At 51.2% G+C, this 21,631-nt stretch overlaps 9 protein-coding genes across 9 annotated transcripts; 5 read left to right on the plus strand and 4 right to left on the minus strand.

Moving 5' to 3' along the window:
• Positions 1-383: 383 nt before the first annotated feature.
• On the plus strand, positions 384-2,306 carry P168DRAFT_243818 (kinase-like protein; the record flags this gene model as incomplete). The annotated part of the gene is made up of 4 exons (XM_024833890.1): positions 384-467; positions 593-802; positions 856-1,458; positions 1,512-2,306. Coding segments are annotated over 4 exons (1,692 nt in total), but the record flags the coding sequence as incomplete, so codon positions are not given.
• A 217-nt stretch (positions 2,307-2,523) lies between these two features.
• On the minus strand, positions 2,524-4,657 carry P168DRAFT_307498 (MFS general substrate transporter; the record flags this gene model as incomplete). The annotated part of the gene is made up of 6 exons (XM_024839112.1): positions 2,524-2,871; positions 2,926-3,031; positions 3,103-3,794; positions 3,871-4,143; positions 4,208-4,291; positions 4,365-4,657. 6 exons carry the CDS (start codon positions 4,655-4,657, stop codon positions 2,634-2,636), a joined length of 1,686 nt encoding a protein of 561 aa, XP_024689205.1. The 3' UTR covers positions 2,524-2,633.
• A 1,950-nt stretch (positions 4,658-6,607) lies between these two features.
• P168DRAFT_293465 (DUF3431 domain-containing protein) lies at positions 6,608-7,835 on the plus strand. Its single transcript, XM_024837813.1, has one exon. The coding sequence runs from the start codon at positions 6,690-6,692 to the stop codon at positions 7,770-7,772; it is 1,083 nt and encodes a 360-aa protein (XP_024689206.1). The 5' UTR covers positions 6,608-6,689; the 3' UTR covers positions 7,773-7,835.
• Positions 7,836-8,283: 448 nt separating this feature from the next.
• Positions 8,284-9,216, plus strand: P168DRAFT_243644 (uncharacterized protein; the record flags this gene model as incomplete). The annotated part of the gene is made up of 2 exons (XM_024833874.1): positions 8,284-8,735; positions 8,802-9,216. The coding sequence occupies 2 exons, from the start codon at positions 8,284-8,286 to the stop codon at positions 9,214-9,216; spliced, it is 867 nt and encodes a 288-aa protein (XP_024689207.1).
• A 1,881-nt stretch (positions 9,217-11,097) lies between these two features.
• Positions 11,098-12,287, plus strand: P168DRAFT_313393 (uncharacterized protein; the record flags this gene model as incomplete). The annotated part of the gene is made up of 2 exons (XM_024839657.1): positions 11,098-11,408; positions 11,459-12,287. The coding sequence occupies exons 1-2, from the start codon at positions 11,173-11,175 to the stop codon at positions 12,285-12,287; spliced, it is 1,065 nt and encodes a 354-aa protein (XP_024689208.1). The 5' UTR covers positions 11,098-11,172.
• Positions 12,288-12,790: 503 nt separating this feature from the next.
• On the minus strand, positions 12,791-15,131 carry P168DRAFT_330395 (MFS transporter). Its single transcript, XM_024841586.1, has 4 exons — positions 14,545-15,131; positions 13,949-14,485; positions 13,812-13,899; positions 12,791-13,764 (listed from the first exon to the last, which is right to left on the minus strand). Exons 1-4 carry the CDS (start codon positions 14,677-14,679, stop codon positions 12,848-12,850), a joined length of 1,677 nt encoding a protein of 558 aa, XP_024689209.1. The 5' UTR covers positions 14,680-15,131; the 3' UTR covers positions 12,791-12,847.
• A 1,204-nt stretch (positions 15,132-16,335) lies between these two features.
• P168DRAFT_307503 (uncharacterized protein) lies at positions 16,336-16,965 on the plus strand (the record flags this gene model as incomplete). Its single annotated transcript, XM_024839113.1, has 2 exons — positions 16,336-16,566; positions 16,642-16,965. The coding sequence occupies 2 exons, from the start codon at positions 16,336-16,338 to the stop codon at positions 16,963-16,965; spliced, it is 555 nt and encodes a 184-aa protein (XP_024689210.1).
• A 584-nt stretch (positions 16,966-17,549) lies between these two features.
• P168DRAFT_243566 (Metallo-dependent hydrolase) lies at positions 17,550-19,209 on the minus strand (the record flags this gene model as incomplete). Its single annotated transcript, XM_024833868.1, has 4 exons — positions 17,550-18,331; positions 18,387-18,689; positions 18,742-18,873; positions 18,933-19,209. 4 exons carry the CDS (start codon positions 19,207-19,209, stop codon positions 17,550-17,552), a joined length of 1,494 nt encoding a protein of 497 aa, XP_024689211.1.
• Positions 19,210-19,546: 337 nt separating this feature from the next.
• Positions 19,547-19,849, minus strand: P168DRAFT_285290 (uncharacterized protein; the record flags this gene model as incomplete). The annotated part of the gene is made up of 1 exon (XM_024836194.1): positions 19,547-19,849. One exon carries the CDS (start codon positions 19,847-19,849, stop codon positions 19,547-19,549), a length of 303 nt encoding a protein of 100 aa, XP_024689212.1.
• Positions 19,850-21,631: the final 1,782 nt, after the last annotated feature.

The following is a 21,631-nucleotide window of genomic DNA, read 5'->3' on the forward strand; positions in this document are numbered from 1 at the left end:
CTTCTTTCGTTCAAGTTGAAGGAGAGATGTGGGGAATGTGAGAGGGTGGAAAGTGAGGGGATCAACAAGGCTACGCTAATGCAGCAGGTGACCAGTCAGTGACTTGATAGTGGCTGTGTTGCTACCTACGATCCCTTATTTCGCTGTTGGCTATAGACAGGCTACCAGGTCTGGGTTACTATGATATCCGTTGTGTTCGAGTGGTAATATGGTTTGAATTACTTCTGGTCATCAACTGTTGTAATCTCAACTATTCGTCCATGGAGAACGACGACTTCGCACGTCACTTCCAGCTGGATATCACCGTCCAGGGTGACCGCTGTCGCCAGGTGTACTACGAATCCGATCCCAGTCGAGGGATCAGACACAGAAAAGCCATGTAGATATGGACACAACAGCGCTTCCTGAAAGAAAATGTCTACGTGCAGCGCACGCAGTCCGGGGAGATGCGTGTTGTGAAGCAGATTGTTCGGAAGCAGAATAGCATGCCTCACTATCTCTCAGAGCTGCAATTGATGGGCCGGGTTTCAAAGGTAATGATACCCGATTATATGAGATGTTATGTCTCTGCCTTGCTGATGAGGCGATATAGGAAACAAGCCTCTTTGTTCAGTTCCACGGCTGGTTTCTTTCCACAAACCATGTCTGCCTCGTGATGGAGTATTGTCCTCTCGGGGACATCTCGCAGTGCTTCTCTGGTACTATGTCTGAGATAACAGCGCGGACGATGTGCGAGCAGCTCCTGGAGGGATTGGTAAAGCTTCATGAGATGAAGATTACGCACCGGGATTTGAAGCCCCAGGTGAGCTCCAAGTCAGCAGAATACTAGAACTCGCGGTTTGACAGCCGATGCAGAACGTATTGGTCGTCTGCAAAGACCCAATCTGGGTTAAGATTGCCGACTTTGACATCAGCAAACGTGCCCTCGAGGGAGAGACGCAGCTGCGGTCCCGCGTTGGTACGGAGGGCTACATGGCACCTGAAACCCTGGGGTTTATAGACGATGGAAATCAGTCCTCGAGTTATACCAATGCAGTGGATATTTGGTCTCTCGGTTGCTTGGTGTATTATGCCCTGACCGGGAATGCACCATTCCAGAATAGCGTGTCTCTTCGAGATTATGCGTGGGAGGCAATGGAATTTCCTGAGAAAGACCTTATCCAGAAGAGGGTGAGCAGGTCAGGAAGGGAATTTATCAAAAAGATGCTGGCTTTGGAGCCCAAGGACCGACCAGTGGCCTCAGCAGGTCTCATACAAGAATGGGCGATTACTTCGTTTGAGGAGCCTGGGTTGGACTCAAACGAAGAGATTCGGGATGAAAATCCTACAGAGTCAGGCACTACAGAGTCTTCTATATCCACAAACCAAACAGACTCAACGAGAACGACATCACCGGGGCCCAGCCTGCCCACAGTCCAAACAATCCCATTAGACAACACCGAAGACGATGAAGACGTGGTATTTTTGAAATGCAAACCCTTCCCACAGTATCAAAAACTAACAAGATAAAGGACTACCACTCCTCCGAGCTCTGGTACCTAATGCTCAACCCACAAGCAAGCTCCAAGCGAATCATTCCCCTCCTAGACCTAGGCGCAAACCCCAACAAGCGCCTCGACGGCCGCACAGCCTTACACCTAGCCGTGAAGCACGACACCGTCGAAAACCTGCAGACACTCCTCGACTACGGTGCCGACACGACCTTGCGCTGTCGTCCGCAGGAGGAAATCGCTCTACACATTGCAGCGAACGAGCGCGACGTCGACAAGCTTATGCTACTCGCTTCCCGACCGGGTATCAATATCCAGAATGCCGACGGTGACACTGCAATTTCTTTAGCGGTCGCCAGATTTAAGTCCGCTGAGGCTGTTCAGCTTCTGCTCGTTCATGGGGCCAAAGCCAACATAAAAGGACGACACGGGCGCACGCCACTCCTTTACGCGATTGTGCTAGATCAGGAGGAGAAGGCCGATGTTATCCTGCGGGAGGGGGGCGATCCGAACGCGCGAGATAAAGATGGCCGGACGGCGTTGCATTTGGCCGTTCTATCCCAGACAATGTCGTTGCAATTTCTGAAACGTCTGATCGATGCTGGGGCAAGTGTCAATGCGGAGGATAACTGTGGGCATACCCCGTTATACGAAGCTGCATTCCGGCATAAACGAGATGTTATGGCCTTGCTGGTTGAACGTGGTGCCAGTGTCAGCTTGGGTGATTCGGGGCTGGAACGGCGTGTGCGCCGATTACTATCCAAGGGTGGATTGTCCGCCTTGCTTCCTTGGGCTCTGGGGACAAACAGGAGTTGAATAGATGTTGTTACTGGTTTCTTCGTGATAAAGACATGATACAGTATAGAAGAATGACAGTAGCTACAGCTGACCACCGTGCTGTCGAGCTGTAAGGCAGCGCCAGAACTCCAAGTCGTGTGGATTTTGTATATTTACCTTGATTCTTGGATAATGTCCCATGCCGTCCCACATCATCAAGAGACTATGAACCTAAATGCAACGAATCATAAAACGCGTTGAACTCACTTCTAACCGTATATACCTTTAATGAAACAACATATATAAGCTATCTAGACGCTTGGAGAACGCGATGGTGTCTAGTGATACCAAGGTCCATAATACCACCTATTCAGTATCCAAGACAATCGCACCGCCACCATACTTCGAATCCTCGAAGGGTAAAAATTGCACATTTTGTCGAAGCACATGGCGACGAAAAAAATAGGGAATTTCTACCGATAGTCGGTAGAGGATGAGATTCCGTGTTGGGGCTTCAAATGCCAATGGCACTTCTTCTAAAGCCAAGTTCTTCGTTTCTCGCATGAGGAAAAAGGCCAAGATAAATGCAATTAGGTTGCAAACGCTGTGGTGGTTAGCTTAGGGTCTAGTGGAAGTACAGGTGGCTGGAATAACTCACGCGAATGTATATCTGAAATGGGGCCAGTATACTAGATTGGGCATGGCTACTCTCATCGCGGCAAATGAGCCATGGTACATGGAGATGGTGAATGCCATTCCATAATCTGTTCATCAATAGTGTAAGCTTATATCAGGCTTGTTGGAGGTTTTATTCGGGATATGTGAAAATACGCACCACGATATTGTATGGGGAACGACTCCGCGACATACACAGACAGAGGTACCTGGCCGATATTATACATGACAATCAATATGGCTTTTGCGGCAATGCCAATAGTCTGTTGGGCCGCGAAACCCCATCCAATGGGATAAAACCCCATAACACAGGCCATGGGCAGAATTGTCCATAGTAGCAACTTTCGACGACTGGCGCGATCGGCTGCCAGCACTACGGTGAACATCGAAGTAAAAAGCGCCAGCGTATAGCCAAGTGTCACAAAGAGCCATGCAATAGTGGTGTCGTAATCGGTGCCTTTCAGATTTTGAGTTGCCATCGCCATGTGGTAGCCCGACAACGATCGGGGAACGATGACGGATACAGCGGCGAGAGTTGCGCGGCTAGCTCTTGGGTTTGTGAAAAGGTGTAAGAGCGGGGCTCTTTGGGATTGCGCCACTCCTGTCGTTTCAGACCGGATGTGAAATAGATAGAGGTCGCGGGCTGCCAAAAGTCCCGTTGGCCGGAAATAACGCAACGAATCAAAGGCTGCGAGCATTTGTCCTTTGCACACCAGCCATCGTGGGGACTCGGGGACAAACCAACAGCCAACGCAGATAGCTCCTGCGCATATACTGATGCTTAGGTAGATCCAGCTGACAGGGACGACGAGCATCAATGTCACTACCAAAACTTGGCCGAAGAGGGATCCCCTTTAATAAGTCAGGATATGACCGCTTATTTCAATCCAATTTGAGAGGACCCATCGATTGTAGAGTGCATACATACATTTGCCAAGCGCCTGTCACCCTGCCACGTTGGTGGTCGGGGCTTGTCTCGACGCAGTAGACTGGGATAGTGCATTCTAGCAACCCGAATGATACACCCAAGCAAAAGCGCTGGATAAGGTTCGCAACAGGCCATAACTCCAAACTACCAGCGATGGATGTGAGGATTATCAAACCCATGGCAGTAAAGATGGCTCCACGGCGACCAACGGCTCGGTTGAGGGGCACTGTGCACCAGCATCCAACCAAGGCACTACCAATATGAGGTGCATTGCTGTTACACCAGCTCATGTCAGTTTATCGCAAAGAAAATAACAATCACAAACGGATTTCCTTACAATGTCACAGACTCAAGTGTGTTGGGAGCGGAGTACCACTGGTCAAGGCTGATGTATGTCCACGCGGAGAAATGAGCCATCCCACTTGAAACAGAGAGAGACACCACCGATGGTGTTAGTGGAGCCGTTGACCAGCATGATCTTTTCAACTACTTACTAAACTGCTGCCGCCAAGTAGATCAACATCATTGAATTGACGATCTGCGACTGAAAGGGTGTACATCTGCCATGCCTATACTCGCCATCTTTACCACTCAAAATAGCAATCTCCTCCTGGTTCAACCCTTCGGTTCGCGCCAAGTCACTGGGATTATGTGCAATAAGAGCCGCCTTCTTTAGTAGCTCACGGATATGGCCCAGATCGTATCTTGTTGCGAATTCATCAACGTCCAGGAGAATTTGGTGCTCTCTCCGGGTTATGTTTCTTTCCAGTTGCACGTCACCAGACATAGTGACCGTGAATGACTAAAGCAGGATAATCTGGAATATGACTGTAGTAGAAATTTCTTTCTGTAAATATGCAAAACAGGAAAGACCAGCTGTAGCCAGACAGATAGCGACAGTGTAGTGTAGACTCCCGTGGATGAGGCTGCGCCTTGCTCGGCGTCAGGTGCTCCGCACGTGAGGCTGCATGGTTCGACAAATCAGACAAACGTATTGGCCAGCTCGATGGCTAGTGGAATGTAAGCCTATCATGGTTTATTATCGTGGTGTACTATCATGTTTTATGATCATGGTTTATTATCATGGTTTATTATCATGGTTTATTATCATGGTTTATTATAGCATGAAAGGAAGGAGAGGTGGGTGGCAGTGAGATGATCGGAATGAAAGCCATAAGTTTGAGAAAGCTGGAGCCTTCGGAGCAAGGCTAGCATTATATCGTGCCTCAGGAAATCCGGCCAATCTGTCTGACATGCTCGTGTCTGACCAACAGAAAGATACCTAGGAACCAGCAACGATCTACTACATTGAATGATGGTTGGTGGTGTTATAGTCCACGTAGCTGACATAGCCTTCTCAGTCTGTTCTCTTCTTTCCGCAACACTCTCTACCGGGAACTTTCACTGATGATTCTAGTCAAGGTGTGCACTACATTGAGATAGTCAGTCATATTCCCAGGTCCCCACGACGACACTCGATAGGAAACCCATGATTGTGAACTGGACGCGAGCTTAGCACGACGAAGCCAATCAGCAATAGCTGTATAACCTCGAAGTGCGGAGTAACGGATGGATACAGTGTACATCCGACGTGCAATCGCTTCACCTTCCTCGATCACCCCGCACCCCGGCCACAGACCTATCCCCAATTATTGGTGGATCTGCGTCGTGCATGGTGGTGGTGTCACATCCGCTAAACACGAGCGTGCTTCTTTCCTTCCTTTCGACAAGACTGGATATAACCGATACGGCCAGCCGAGATCCAGTTACAAATGAATGGGAATTGACACGAGACCGCGACAATGAAAATCATCATTCTCCATCAGAGTAACAAGGAGTTATCGCGGGGTATCTTTTTCTCCTCTCATAATTCTGCAGCACTAATTGTCAAACAGCGATAGAGCCACGGCTGTCCCATCAGTGATAGTGACACACTGCTTGTCCGGATTGGTCTCGGCAAATCATCAGAGAGGAAGCCTGCAGAAATGCAATTCCCGTGCCCGCGCCCCTTCAGCCGTGATGTAGATGAAACACGAAGGGCCAGTGTTCGTTCTACAAGGGATCTGACCGAACTGGATCAATTGTGGTGTAATGACAAGCTCCCATTGGTATTGTATGATGTGCTTAGGGTCTCCTAATGAGAGACCAATATCTTTTAGGGAGATCGTCCGCTACTAAACGTCTTGGCGTCCTTCCTAGCGATCCTTGTCGCTATGATGCTGTACAGCCCGACGAGTGTTATCAAGACCCCTAATTGGATCGAAGAAGCAGGGATCGACATTACAGATGATTGGAGAATTGACAGCGAGAGAGGGGCCGAAGTGGGTAGTCCGGGGTTCGAAGCCAAGTTCTGTCCGGTCAGAGTGCAGACAATTCCCATGATGCTATTGGCAATCGTTCATGATTCAAGCTGTGGGATACTATCGTTAGACGATAAACGTCGGGCTATTCTCGATGGATGATTACCCCCTAACGGCCTTGCGACCATTCCTGAAATAATACAGTGTTTCGAATCGAACGACCGAAGGAAGTGCCAAGCAAGGCAGTGGAGCAAGGCGCGACCGCAGGCCGCTTCTTATTTGCAGAAGTCTCCGGTCCGCTCAGCAAATCTCACTGGGTCTGCTCCACTTGGCTAGGCTTAGTCCATAGGCTTACCTGACTGATCCACCCCCCGATGACGATAGCTCTGAGGCTCTTGCCTTTGGGGCGGGTTTTTTTTTATTTGTATCCCGCTCCCCTCATCTTTCCGCTCCTCGGCGGGAAAAAAAAGGGTTATTAATTATTAGATGAAGAACCCAAAAGGATGATTCCGTTTTAAGATGAATCTCATCCGCAGCATGCAATACCGCAGGGCTGTCCTCATATTAACCGTTCCCACCCTGTTGGTGTTCGCCTTCACGATACATTATTTTCTGACGAAGCCCCTGAGCCAACCGTTCGCGTCATACGTGCCCAAGACGTCCTCACGACCGGAGCAATCGGCGAGCTCATCGACCACATTTATTAAACCCTACACGCGCACCCTTGTCATCTCCAAATCCACACATGATGACACGTTATGGGTCGACAATCTCGTGGCACAGGATCCCAACCTCGGCAGCGCCGTCTACACGGTTGACGATAACACCACCGCCACGTTATCCGTCCCCGACAACAAAGGCCACGAGGCCATGGTCTACCTGACCTACATTATCGACCACTACGACTCGCTATCCGACGTCTCCATATTTATGCGCGCCCAGCAAAACGCGTGGTACAATAACGACATCCTCAATGGAGACTCCGCCAATATTGTGCGCCACCTGCGCAGTCAGCACGTTATCCTGTCGGGCTACATGAACCTGCGCTGTCACCAGGAACCTGGATGTCCGGATTACATCCACCCCGGTGCGGAGACAGAGAATCATAACAACAACGACAACAACAACAAAGAGACCCCCCTCGAACCAGCCGTTCTCCGCGACGTGTGGGCCAAATTATACCCGGGCGCCCGACTACCAGACGTCCTGTCGCAGCCGTGCTGCGGGCAGTTCGCGGTGAGCGCCCAGCGCATCCGCACGGTGACGCAGCGCCGCTATATTGAGTTGCGCGATTGGTTGCTCACGACCGAGCTGGACGACGACACGGCGGCGCGTTTGTGGGAGTATACCTGGCAGTGGCTGTTTACGGGGCATAGCGAGTACTGTCCCTCGGAGACGACGTGCTATTGCGATGGGTACGGGATCTGTTTTGGCGCGGAGGATTATCGACGCTATTACGAGTATCGGCGGGAGGCACTCCGGCTGGAGGCGGATATGAAGGGGTTGAAACAGGCGGGTGGCGCCGCTGTTGCCGATATGGCGGCGCGAATACAGTACCTGCATGGGCGGATGGATGAAATCAAGGAACGGGTTGTCACATAGAGCATTACCATATTAATCATTTGTATTTCTATAGGCGTCAAATTGGAATGGACTGATATTCAGAGACTTCTAGTCGAACCCAAGGGATAACGAATCCACGCATTTACCACACAGCAAGAACCCCAAAACCGTCTCTGGAGATAGGATGAAGACGAATCAACCCCCGCTCACACTAGCGTTCATGGTCCAGGATTGTACAAGGTTATCTACCAAACAGATCTCCAAACCCGCTCTAGTGGGAGAAACAACAGGGATAATAGATTCCTGAAGATCTGCCTAATTCCCATCAGGCTACCCTTGAACCCTGAATAATCAGGCCGCCAGGCAACAAACACCCGAGGCTCCCAAGGATTAGTCATGAGTCCATCCACCAATCAATATTCCATCACTATGCTCGATTCAGCCGGGCTAGACCTCACTATCAACAGCGAACACGAGGCTGTGCTAACCCCGCCAGTTCCCCTGGGACCCCCTCAATCATGTCCCACAACGCGGACAGACGTCTGGAGACATGTCCGGCCTCGAAGTCATCGGGATCGCGGCTAGTATCGTCCAGATCGCCGAGATCGGGACTCAGCTAGCAGTCAAGCTATGCGCCTTCTACCACAAGATTAAGACCGCCGACCAGCGGATCCAGAACCTATCCAACAATGTCGCCTTGACCAGTTCCGTGCTCAAGTTACTGGGTGACAATCTGCAGCAGGATGAGCAGGCCAAGCTGTACTCCAAACAAGCATTCGGCACAACGCAGGGTGTCCTAGACGAATGCAAGAATGTCTTTGAGCAGATCCGCGATGCCCTCGATCAGAGCCCATCTAAAGGCCTGTTTCAGCGGGCGGCGAAGAAGTTGAGCTTTGTCGCGATGGAAGAAGAACTTGAGCTTCTGGGACGGAACCTGGAGCGACTCAAGTCCACGCTCCACTTGATGCTCAACGTCATTATGTACGCGGGGCAATTGCGGAGGTTGGTACCATCTCTGGCAGGGTTCATTGCGCGTCTATGAATGGGGTTGTTGTTAACGTGGCGTAGTCGCACAGAGCCAACCGCCCTCAAGGACCAGCGCGAGCTGATCAAATCGCTACTCGATCACAAGAGACTGACCGAGCGACGCTTCGAAGAGATGACCAAGGCTCTCGAAGGAGCGAAACTCAATAATGACCAGCCAAAAGGCGGCCTCCAGCCGGAACATCTCATGTGCGCTGCTACGCTGCCGACCCCGACTGAGAATCCTCTCGCGGATTTGGGCAAATACTACCTCCTGGTCAAGAAACTGCTGGAGGATGTGGACAGCTACCGCGCTGGTCTAGAACAGTCTCAGCATCGTAGGGTCCGGAACGGAGTCTTGCGCATCCACAATGAGGAAATCCAGCAGATTGAAGTCTCCCATGGGCCGCAAATGGCTCAGATGTTTAGGAATAGAATCTATGAGCTTTCCGATCGGTGAGTCGCGCCTTTTGTGTGTCATGTTGCCTATTCTAACGATGAAAGGCCCACGGAGATCGAGCAGCACATTTTTGGGCCCTCACCAAAGGCCGATGCCGAGCTCCCAAGGCCTTCGGATGCCTGTCTGCGAGAGCAAGCCAAAGCCGCCGCCCAAGCTCAATCCCGCCATTTCCGGGGGCGCACCATCGAGGTTTTGGCAGAATCCAACGAGAGAGTAACCCAAAACCGGCCGAATTCCACAAAACCGCCTGACCAGCAAGCCCCGGCACCACAATGCCCTGCGCCTGTTCAGAACCCGTCTCCTCCTTTCCTTGATACAATCAGAGCTCTCGATCGGCTTTCTCCCACTCAACTGAGTCAACTCGACCGCTTGGCCGAGTCCATACGTGGTCGCATGGAGAAATCCGCCTTGGAGAGGATCGAAGCGCAGCTACACGTGGTCAACGCTGGCCGGTATGATGGAGATATCGTGCAACTTTTCTTTCGTCGCCAGGCTCTTGAGCAGCTTCAGAAACGCCGGAGTCAGATGCCGATGGGCTCCAACGGAAGCCCGGTTGTCGATCCTAGGAACCTCACGAATGGCAGTCCGGGCATGTATGGGCCACCTGCACAGCAGCAGCAGCAGCAGCGCCAGCAAAGAACACAACCTCTCATTAGCCCCATCTCTATCTACCCAGCCCAAGGAGATGTGGATTTGAATGGGTCTCACTGGGCCACCCAGCCAGATGCCCTAGTTAGGAAGAGGAGAGGCCGTCCGAGTCCGATCAGTGCGCGACAGCCATGTCCCTATGGCAGCCAATATGCCGACCTCCTGGGGTCCAGTCAAATCAGCTCGCCAATCCCCAACCAACAACTCCCCGGGCGCTCGGAGTATCTATCCACCGCACCGTCTTTCTTGGACTCACAGAAACGAATCCCCTCGGAGGGTAAGTTCTCTCTATTCGCATCCTGCAAACATTACTCATTCATCCTCTTTACTCATTTGTGTAGTGCCCCACCGGCGTAGCAGATCCGACACCTCCGCGTCTTTCACTAGTAGTGGCGATCATGGAACGACCAATCCCTCCTCCCAGGAAGGCCAACAGCAATCACCTTCTCCGTTATATGGATATTCACCACGAGAACAAGAACACGGTTCTCTTGAGTTTCTTCGGAAGAAAAGGCGCGCTCGTCTAGAAACCAGCTATGACTTGCCTCCGTATGTTTGTTTCACAAGTATCAAGAAGATTCCGTCACTAACGACAGTCTTAGATCCTCGGTTTCACCTAGCTTCGAAATGGCCGATGATACTCTCCCTGAAGGGGTGGACGGCCCCGTCACCAAGGCCACACCTGACGAGGTCGACGATCTGATTCTCCAGTGGACGACCGTTGGGGGTGATGAGATTGCCACGGCTTTGCGAGTCGATTGAGTGGTATGTCTTATTCATTGTATTGGTGTATCACTTCGAATGCAGGTGTTCAATGTCTGGTAGTTTGGTTATAGTATTTCTCTTGACTATTGTCTTAGTATTTATGCCCTTGTAGAGTCCTACAGCTGGCTATATAAGATCTATCAACAGCCAGCAGGGTTATACTACGCTGGCAATGTTTGCACTGTAGTAAATACTAGATCGAATACTCTGTATTGATAACTAATATCAATCTACTGTAACACACCGTATAATAACATATAGAATTGTTGACAATATTATCATTTATACTATTTCCTGCCTTATTCTATTTTAGTTAGATCTAATATTAGATCTAATTCTACGTATCAGGCATCAGTCCAGAGTAATCCTAGCCCCAATACAGAGTCCATCCACGACAAATGTGACATAGACCCCCACCCCAAATTACCAACCTAATTGTACCTTGTTACCCCCATCCCACCCATATAAGTCCAATCAACCCCCATCAATACCACTTCCAATCCCTATTTCAATCTCAATACCAATCAATCAAATCAAGACAAAATGTCCAGTCATGAATTTACCAAATACTCCAACTCCTCAAGCACCTACTGGCCCCCAGGGTGGAACTTCACCCGCTACGCGCACGCCACACCCGCCGACAACGCGACACTGAGCGACGACGAGCGCGCCAAAATGCAAGCTGGGTTTCGCGAGGTTCTGGGCGAGGAGGGCGTGGCGGAGATGGCGCGCGTTGTGTGGTTGGAGCAGTTGCGTTTGATGAGGGTTGAGAAGGGAAGGTTGAAGGGGAGGAAGGGGAGGGGGAAGGGGAAAAGGATGCTGGGGTGAGACGACCGCCGCCGCCGCCGCCGCCGGATTGGTTGAGGGTTTGGAGGAAGAGGTGTCAGGGTCAAAAGGGTCAAGGTCAGGGGAAGAATTGGGGGGTTGTGGTGTTTTGGACTGCTGGTGCTGTGAAGAGGGTTGTGGATTATGAGGACGCGGGGGGTGAGGGGGTGGAGGGGTTTGAGGAGAGGGTGCAGCAGATTGTGGAGATCCCATTTGAGACAGTTTTAGATCAGGGACAGTCTGCTGAGGAGATTGATGAGGCGCGGAGGTCGTTTGCGATTCGGTGGGTGAGGGTAGCTGATGATGATGGTGATGAATCAAAGGCAGGGGAGGAAATCCAGGAGAATGTCCTTGTTGAGCGACTACGCGCGCGGTATCACTCAATGCAAGAGCAAGACTCTGGTCTCTTCCTACCGATCTTCCTGGTTGTGTCTTCGTCGGCTGTGGCGTCTGTGCTATCCACTCCTGAAGCTGGGGATGAGAAAGTGGGAACGACCAGCCCGCGGTGGAGAACTGGGGCACCATTTCTGCTGGCGGTTGCTGCGACGGAAGATCAAGGTGTTGTGAGTGATGATGACCAGGAGGCTGGTGGGGAGAAGGATTGGTTCAAGCCTGTCTTTCGGGTTGCGATGGAGGTGGTGGTAGAGGAGCTGTGGCCGGTCGTGGAGGAGCAGATTACAACGCTAGGGAGGATGACGCGATTTGTACAGAGGGCAGAGGTTACGGAGACTGTACCCACCGTAATAGATGAGGAAGACGGGCTGGATGCCATTTGGTGGTCTGTACATGCGCCGCCGCGTCATTTGAGGAAGCGGAGAAGAATATTTACATAGATTCAAGATTATCACTACTATATAGTAAGTCTCCATCCCCGACTACTACCTCGGTCTAGAAGCGTTCACTCCCGGCTAGCCTATCGCCATACTACCTCCAGACGCATCGTAGCTGGGGTAGAGTGTCGACTGCTGGTGCTGGAGGAAGTAGATTATCTTGACCGCTACGGCAAAGCGTTGACCAACGTTTGGTACAGGGCTTAACCAGACTGATATCCCATTTTATACACTCGGAACACAATTGTTCTGTTGTATATTATCTAGCAGATCTCGAAGTCCGCACCGGGGACACGGTATCAACCTAGTACATGACTGGATAATCATCTCGGGACTGAGACAATTTGGGCTGAGGTGCATTGGACCGAGATTCCAGAGAAGCGGGTTAGGATTTGGTTGGTGAAGAAGACCCGTTCTTATAGTCATCCAATGTACGCTATGTGTTTGGAATATACAGAGACCCAGTGTATGCAATGATCTATGATTATTTTTATTCAATCCAGTGTGACGATAATACTAATATTCTATTACCGAGCAGACTGGACAGGCAATGCTAAGCCATATCAAAGCGTAAAGCGCTGCACCTTTCTCAGTCGCTCACCGTACTTATAGAAGATAATAGGCAGAGGAATCATCCCAACACAAATAAACCCCAGCAGGGAATTCCCCCAGCCCAGTCCCATCGTCTCATACATGGACGGCCCGGCGAGCGGGAGGAACGCGCCCACTAGACTGCGGAGGACGGTGTTGGCTGCGATAGCAGACGCAGCGTACATGGGGTAGCAGTCGACGAGGTAGGTCAGAATCGGCAAGAACAAGCCCATGATACCGAAGCCGAAGGGCGCGAGCGCGATGATGGGCAGGATCCAGTGCGTTTTGTAGTAGGCGCACCAGCCGTACCAGAAGAAGGTGATGGGGAGGAAGATGCCGGAGAAGATGCTGATTGCGAGGCGCATCTCGGGCTGGAAGAGGCCGTTGTTGGCTTTGGCTAGTTTGACGACGCTTTTGTCGGAGAAGAGGGTGATGAGGAGCCAGCCGATGAAGTTGCCTAGGCCGAGGGAGAGGTAGACGAGACCTGTGGATCCGATGCTGAAGCCGTAGACGGACTCGAAGACGGTGGGAATCGTCGTGAAGAGGAGGTAGAGCACGCCGTAGACGAAGGCCACGTACAGGGAGAGGAAGAAGACGAGGGGGGATAGGGCGAGCAGCTTGATTGGGCGGATGAGGCCGTTTAGGAGAATCTGCGTACGGTTCTGAGCGTCTGCCCCGCCTTCGTAGCAGCTTTTAAGATCGTCGCGTCCGAGCTCTTTGCGCAGTCGAGCCACCTTGTGCTGGATGAGGATTCGATGGTTCGTTTCGCGGTTGAAAATCTCGAGCACCACGGTCAGGACACCGCCCAGCATGAGGACGATCCAGAAATCCCATCGCCAGCCGATGGTCTGGGTCACATAGCCGCCCACGAGTGGCCCAAGAATAGGACCTATTTTGTTCAGCATTGAACGGGACGAGATATCGCATGATACATACCGAACAGCGGACCCAGAGTCCAGAAACCCATAGCGAAACCTCGCTGGTCCACTCGAAACATGTCTGATATCACCCCTCCACCCAGGGTCTGCAACCGTCAGTATCGCACTCTGTCCTTCTTTCAACTGGGGTCTTACAATACACCCTGCGCCCCCAATCCCAGTGAGCAGCCGGAAGACAATGAGGGCCGCCATATTCGGCGCCAGCGCGCACCCAATCTGCCACACACAGAAGAAGAGATTCGCCGCAGCCAGGACCAACCGCCGCCCATAGATCTCCGACAGTGGCGCCAGGAACAGTGGTCCAATCACATAGCCGACGAGATAAATGCTGACCGTCATGGACCCGATCGTGACATCGTCATTTCCAAACTCCTGATCAACACTACCGATGGCAGGCGACAGGATCGACGACGCGAACGGCGTGGTGAGCGTGACCAGCGCAATCAGACCCAGCAGCAACCACTTCTTCCAGGCGGAGAAATTCATCGGATATTCGGGGTCATCCTGGGCCTCCCACCCCACAATGCCTTCTTCGAGATTCGACGTCGGGATGGGTTCCTGGCGCAGTCCTCCGTCTTTATTCCGGCCGCTGGCGGCGCTCAATATCCGACTGATCTTGCTCTTGACACTTCCGCGCGTCTCGATTTTTTCGAGGTCCTCGGGTCCTCGTATCTAGTCGCGTTAGAATTGCCTAGTTTTGGGGTAAAGTGTCTTGGGGAAAAGTGCCTCACCTCTGCGAGCTCCACGTCCAGCTGGTGGCCCGGCACGATATCCTGAGCATCTACCGCATCATGACTCACACGAATCCCGTCACTGCCAGAAGAGCTGCCAGAGCGACGACCGGGCGTAATACCGTGTTTCTCCATGCTAGGGGTTAATCCAAGCTGGGGTCACTTGTGGGGAGTTGGAGTTACGCGACAAGCTCGGAGAAAGTCGAGAACGCCATAGCTATTAAGTATGATTGAAACAGATATTAATGCTTACCAAGAAACCCACTATGCTAGGACGACCCCGGATAAAAGCCTTTTATGCATTGCGCGAAGCGGGGTTGTTGAGGGCACGCTTCCAATGGTGGTGTTCTTGCAGGGACATCGTTGCCTTTCTCAGCTAGAACGATGGATTAGTGGCGGTCCGCGCGGTGAGGGGGCACTCTCGGCAGGTGCCGTGATTGCCGTCTGGGTGGGTGTCCGTTTGGAGAATGTTTATGGAGAATGTGGCTAGATTGGAAAGGTCCAGATGGAGTGTTGGAATGAAGGGGTCGGTCAGGCTGGTGATGATCGGCTGGGGGTAGATTGTATAGCCCTAAGTAGGGCCTCAACCCCTCAGGTGCTATATCGACGAAGCTGCAGCAATGATACTTTGATAGTATGCTTGATCCACTGCAGAGATGGAATGGAGGGTATTAGTGATGGTCTTAGCACGGGCGATAGCTACTATTCAGTCTAGTTCAAACTAACTGGAAGTCCTTCACAGGAACCCTGTCTGGACTGCTAATACGTCTGAATGCTGACTATATTTCAGGAGTTACGTAGGTGGCCCTGGGTCATTCCGGACATACTTCTAATTGGTTGGTATAGTCACAATCTACAGCTAGGGGTGTTCACGGTGACTCTGATTCAAGGAGTCATTCGCAGTACAGGATCACCAAACTTGCGAGGCTGGACTGTCTACCTACTATACAGACGAGTATATAATTCAAGACCCTTCAACACAACACATCCAAGCCAATCATCCAACTACTAAAGCCGGCTATCAACCCTCTAAACCTCGACATCGGCTGATTCAACGACCCCTCCGATACGTGTTATAACGTCCTCAACATCCTCGCCACTCCATGCAAACCCGACAGCTGAGGCATGGTTGGAGGATATTTCGGGCTATAAGAGTGCGCCGGGGAAGACACTCGTGGTGATTAGAAAAGCTGTTAGGGCGATAGATGGTGTGGGTCCTCGTGGTCCGAGTTTTTTATCATATATTGGTTCAATGGTTCATGACATTATTCAATCTAATACGAAATAGTTTGTTATATACAACGACAAGATGAAGTATTACCACTACCCACATCCTAACCAGAACCAAAACACCCCATAAGTAAAGAAGAAAGAATAAACCAAGACCAACACCCATAGCAAACCCTCACCAAAATCCCTCCCCAAGGCAGTGAATGAGGCTGAGTCGACCAGGATTAGCGCTTCTAGCTTTGGCCCCCATCCGAGCACCCAAAGCTTGAGCCAGCCAACAACAATCGAGGCAGACAGCATTTGCTACGCTGTATCAGGAGTGAGATTGGCGCAGGATTCAACCGGGGGGATTTGTCTGTGGGGGGTTGCATCAAGGCTGAGTTTTCCTGCTTTAATGGGGATGTATTTAGGGGGTGGGTGCTGCTGCTTATTTGGACCTATTTGGTCATTTATATACAGTTGTCGCTGCTGCTGCTATACTTCTAGCATTAATTCTACACTACTACTTTAATACAGCACTACAACACTACGAACCAGTCAATAACGAAATAAAACGATAAAATGAAACCATCCATCCCATTCCTACTATTCCTAACGAACGCGCTCCTTCCAGCCAGCGCAGCAGCCTCCCAATCCAACCCACCCAAAACAGACGCCTACACACTCGACCATTTCCGAAAAGTCGGCGCCTGCTTCTTATATACCGGAAAGGGGGGAGATCGCGAAAAGGCCATTTCACCTTGTAAAGAGTGGTGTCCTGCTCATGAAGGGAAGGATAAACAGGGGATTGGTGTATGTTATACTTCTGTCTCTCTTTCTTTATATAAGTATGCGGGAGAAAGTGTGCTAGATGCTAATATATTACAGTGCTACATCCCAGGCATAACAACCCTCGACAACCTCGACCCCAGCATCTTCCTCAACGACGAACAAGGCCACGAATACATCCCGGGAAAATGCCTCTGCGAAAACCCCCAGAAGTACCTTCCCCTCGTGGAGCCAGTCATAAACTCGCTGTCGAAGCTGGACGATATTCTCTGCGGCGTGTTCCTGGAGAGTTTCAAGACGATCGCCATGTTTGGACTCAATACCGTGTTTGGGAGTGGACAAGCCGAGGGGCTGCGGATGACTGTTGAAGGGACGAAAGGGGCGGGCTCCGGTGATGGTGCTTGTCGGTTCTTGTTTGGGTGATTGTGTTCATGGTACCGTGGACTTATGGTCATATTTGATGGATATGGAACATGCTCGGTACCCCTCCGGTCGGTGGCGCTCGCACGGTTCTAACTGCGCTATGGCAGGACAACCAGGGATATATGGGCAGGTCGTGGCGTGTCAGCGACAAATGCCGTGGGTTGACTAGCTGCCATTAGCAGCTTACAACGGATATCTGCATCGCGAGCACTGGAGACCACTCTCTAATCACCAAGGTGGTTCAGTTTAGCAGCACGAGCGAAGACTTATTATTACTCCCCGTGTGGGCTTGTGAACTCCAAAGACTAGCCCAGGTCGACTCGGCAGTCAATACAGGCGTTGGCTAAATGGCAGTGACGGACCAGTGCAGGTTGAACGTTTTCACACTGGGTTAGAGTGCCACCTCGGTGAAGGAATGTTAATGGTAATGGTATGCGATGACAGAAGGCATGAATACGCCTCAGCATCTTAATTAATACAAATATTTCAATTCGTGCTCAATTATTCTATGTTGTAGTTTATATAATGTCAGCCCGCAGAATCATGGTGACATTCAGATTCAACCGCGGTTATAGACTGAATGATCAGACGAACTTGTTCGGGTCTGCGTGAAACAGCTTGATAGCAGCTGAAACCTGGTGGTCGAAGTCGTCGGCTTCTGCTTTTGCGATCGCACTGAGCACCCGGTCCCGACTAGACAATAACTCTTTGGCCACATCCCCCCAGCCAACCCTCTGTTTCGGGATAGTCACCCCTGGAAAAGACGGGTCGATCTCGACAGGGGCCAGTTTTCCATCTTCCTTGCGGATGCGCCCGTCAACGATGACAGTTTCAATATCTCGAACGGATGAATGAAGCACTATAGCAGCGACGGGATCCTCCTCGGCCGCACAGATCAGACCTGGACTTCTGGCATCGAAGATAACCAAATCCGCCAGCTTTCCGACTTCGATCGAGCCCAGCTGCTCTTCCATATGGATGGCACGAGCACCCTGGATAGTGGCCAGTCTGAAAGCATCCTGTACGGTTATGTCTAGAGATCGGGAGGACTTCCCCTGCGCAATGAGCTCCTCGTGGCGATAGGATCGCTCGCTCTGCAGCGCAAGACGCATCTGCGTCATCATGTCGCTGGAATTGTTGCTGTGGCAGTCGATGCCAAGGGAACTGATATCCTTGCATCCCGCCTGGAAGCAGACCGGCTTCCCGTGTCCCATCTGCAGTTCCGTGTCCGGGGTTGAGGAGATCCAGGATCGTGCCTTTTGGAGCTTCTCAATGTCTGTAGGGGTAGGGTTGGTGGCGTGTGAAATGAGGATATCGGGTCCGAGGAGACCGTAGTCCTCAAGGAGGTCGACATGGGATCCGGGACCTTTATCTGTCAGGGGGAAATGGGGAATCACAGGGATAGATAGAGAAGAAATTACCAAAATATCCCCGAACATAATGCGATGTAATAACCTTCGCTCCCGCCTTGCGAGCCTGAGTAAACAATGCTATCACCACTTCTCGGGGAAGCATCAGCCCGTCAAAGCCCAGTCCAAGCTGCACTCGGCATTCGCCAATAGGGAGTGCGGCACCGAGCTCGTCGAGCTGGCGCAAAACCCACTCGTTCAGGATGTTGAAATCCGGAATCATGTCAGGCTTCCACGTTTTGAGTTTGAGCGTGGGCGTATAGCAAAACACAGACCGGATACCGGACGAGACAGTTGCCTCGACTGCGTTCCATGCTGTAGCTTGAGCGTTAGCTATCAGTACTCCGTTGGTTCCAGCGGAACGTACTATGAGCCGGGGAGACGTTCAGATGAGCGTGGTCGACGACTGTCGTGGTTCCGGCGTCCAGGGCCTCCAGACAGCCTCCCAGCTCGCCCCAGAACATATCTTCCGGGGTGAAATTAGACTGTTGGAGGTTTCCTGTAAGATGCATTAGTCCATTATCGTATCTGCATGTTCATGGTTAGGGATAGATTTACCCGATGGCATGTATTCCAGGAGAGTGTGGTTTGCATGGCGACCCTTGAGCTGCGTCTGCCACATATGGTGGTGAGTGTCGATAAACCCTGGCGAGACAATTTTGCCCGTACAGTCAATAACTCGCGTCTGTTCCGATGATGGGGAGATCTGAGGGGAAATCTGCGCGATCTTGTTCCCTTCGATGAGCAGGGAATGCTGATGGAGGGCAACTACGGAATCATCCGGGTTGCCGGATGGAACGAGGATGGTCGCATTATGTAGGATAGTTGATTCCATATTGATTGTTGAAATAGATGTCTGAGAGAACGACGTGAAGAAGAAACAGTCGATGAGAAGTGACTTCAAATAGCGGGGTTAGAACCGCACTTTACCTACTTTGACCTCATAGTAAGCCCTAATTGCTCTCTTGCTCTCCTCCATCAGACATCACCAGATCCAATACGAGAAGATAACAATAGATTGTAGGTCAAGAAACACAAGTATCAAGTTAAATGAGTGGACATTCCTATCAAGGCACTAAAGATGAGCCTTCAAACAATCACCCTCGATGTTCCTAATATCCAACACGATGGATCCACGGCCGGGTGTATGTATATCAACGGCATGTCGATATCTAAGTGCAGCTGCAGCCACACGTGTCACAGTCGCCCATGGCACAGCCGACAGACGAGTCACGGCTGGGGTCGCAGTCGGCGTCTTCCTTGCAGGTCTTCCAGTCGCCCTTACCGTGGTCGTAGGCAGTCCAGCACCACTCACCGGCATCAGCGCACTGGTTCCAGCACCAGCCGTTTTCGCCGCAGCCGAAGGGCTTGGTGGCGCAACCCTCAAAGCCCTTGCCCTTGCGGGTCAAGACGTGGGAGGACAGGACCGTCGTGGCCTGGAGGGCGGTAAGAGCGAGGGCAATGGAGAACTTCATTGTCTGTCAAGACATTAGCAATGGCCGTATTGTCTAGAGAAGCTGGGAAACTGACTTTGGATGCGTTGTAGGACAACCTGAGTGATTGAAACTGGTTTTGGGAGAGTGGTGATGCTTTGTTGTGTCTGAAGGAAGAAGACGAACGAGGTTCAAGGGCCTTTATATAGATTTTGGTCTTCACCAACTTGCTGCTGGCTTCCCAAAGTCTGACTTAGTTTTGTTTCGACCATGACATGTCTCATGTCTCCATGATTAGTGCTTATCGTGTCATGGATGAGGCCGGAGTATTCGAGAGGCTATACATATCATCTATGACTGCACCAATGTGCAATCGGAGGACTAGTATAGGAGGTTCCACCACGCGACCTCCACAACGCGACCCACCATGCCCTGTATCATTGCCTCGCCCGTCTCCTACCACTCGTTGAACTAGTTGTAGTGTGATGCTAGTTACGTTTCGTTTTTAGTCATGGTCAATCGAGTGAGAGTATCCGTAGGGCCTCCGAAGTTCCATTCCATGTAGATTATCAGCAAGAACCAGTAGAGCTGAGGGTACTTCGTTCAACAATAATAGTCAGAACACCGCCAATGCTTGTGGACTCTTTTTAAAAGCTCATCATTGGTTGTAAGAGTCGCAAATGCTCAGAGCGCTGTTGATGATTATGGTAAAAGTATACCCAGATACACCTACAGCGGTGTGTTATCACATGCTCAATCCAAGAGCCTCGTCCAGACCGAATATACCCCAGCACAAGCAATGCCACCCTACCAGTAGCCTAGAGAGGTGGTTTCCATAACGGAATATCACAGACACACAACCTAAGATCTCGATTTGACCTCTCTGTGCCCTAAATGGCCGGCTCGTATACCCCGAGGGATCTGCGCATAGCGGGTCCGGAACCCCATACGCGACCCACTCGCAGGGTGACCACGGGGGGTGTGCATCCCTGTTCCGACCTCCGAGAATGAGGGCTTGAATAGAATTGATCATCCCAACACTGCCCCAGGTTTCATCTGAGGGTGAGCTGTTGTGGTGGTTGATGGATAGCTGACGTAATCGTTCCTTTCATCAATCGGTGTCTTCTCCCAACGCTCAGTGTTCCATAATTGTGCTTCTAGTGGTGACGGACGCTGGGGCGACCGTCGGCCTCTCCCTGACCATCTGTCGAAGGCTGTTGTTTGCTGAACAAGGCTGGAACCTATCAACCCGAGATCAACAATGGGGGCCAATTCTGTCCCCTCGATGAATGTGAGCTGCTTAGTAGAGGCTGAACCTAAGTCTCATAGTTCTGTCGATCAGGCAACCAATATCTACCTCATCGTTGTTGTTCTGGGCTCATAGCCGCTCATAGACACGTAGCCTCCGCGCCGTCCTTAGGATCCATCACCGACGGGATATCACCTTAGTACTCCTTGGGACACTGTTGGGATATCAGCCAGGTCAAGCACTATACCAAGTGATGGTTAGCATTTTGGCGTAGCGGCTGAGAGAGACCCACCTACTCATGTAGGTATATAGAAATGGTGGGTGCTTTTAGAGCTGTTTATTGGCTTGTCCGTAAAGGATAGACCCATTGTACTAGGTAGGTATTCGGAGTAATTACCCCTGGTGGTTGTTCAGGCGTCCCATGGATAATTAGGGCTATTTCGATCTCAATAAGACAGAGTCCAGACCAGACCATACGTATACCTTGTGAAGTTAGGCGCTTTTCGGCTGCGACCTATCCACACCGTTGTTCAAAAGATGAGGATCCCAATCTTCTGTGAGTTTTCTGGCTTGAC

The sequence above is a fragment of the Aspergillus campestris genome, assembly GCF_002847485.1.
Source record: "Aspergillus campestris IBT 28561 chromosome Unknown P168scaffold_14, whole genome shotgun sequence".
NCBI classification, from domain to species: Eukaryota; Fungi; Ascomycota; class Eurotiomycetes; order Eurotiales; family Aspergillaceae; genus Aspergillus; species Aspergillus campestris.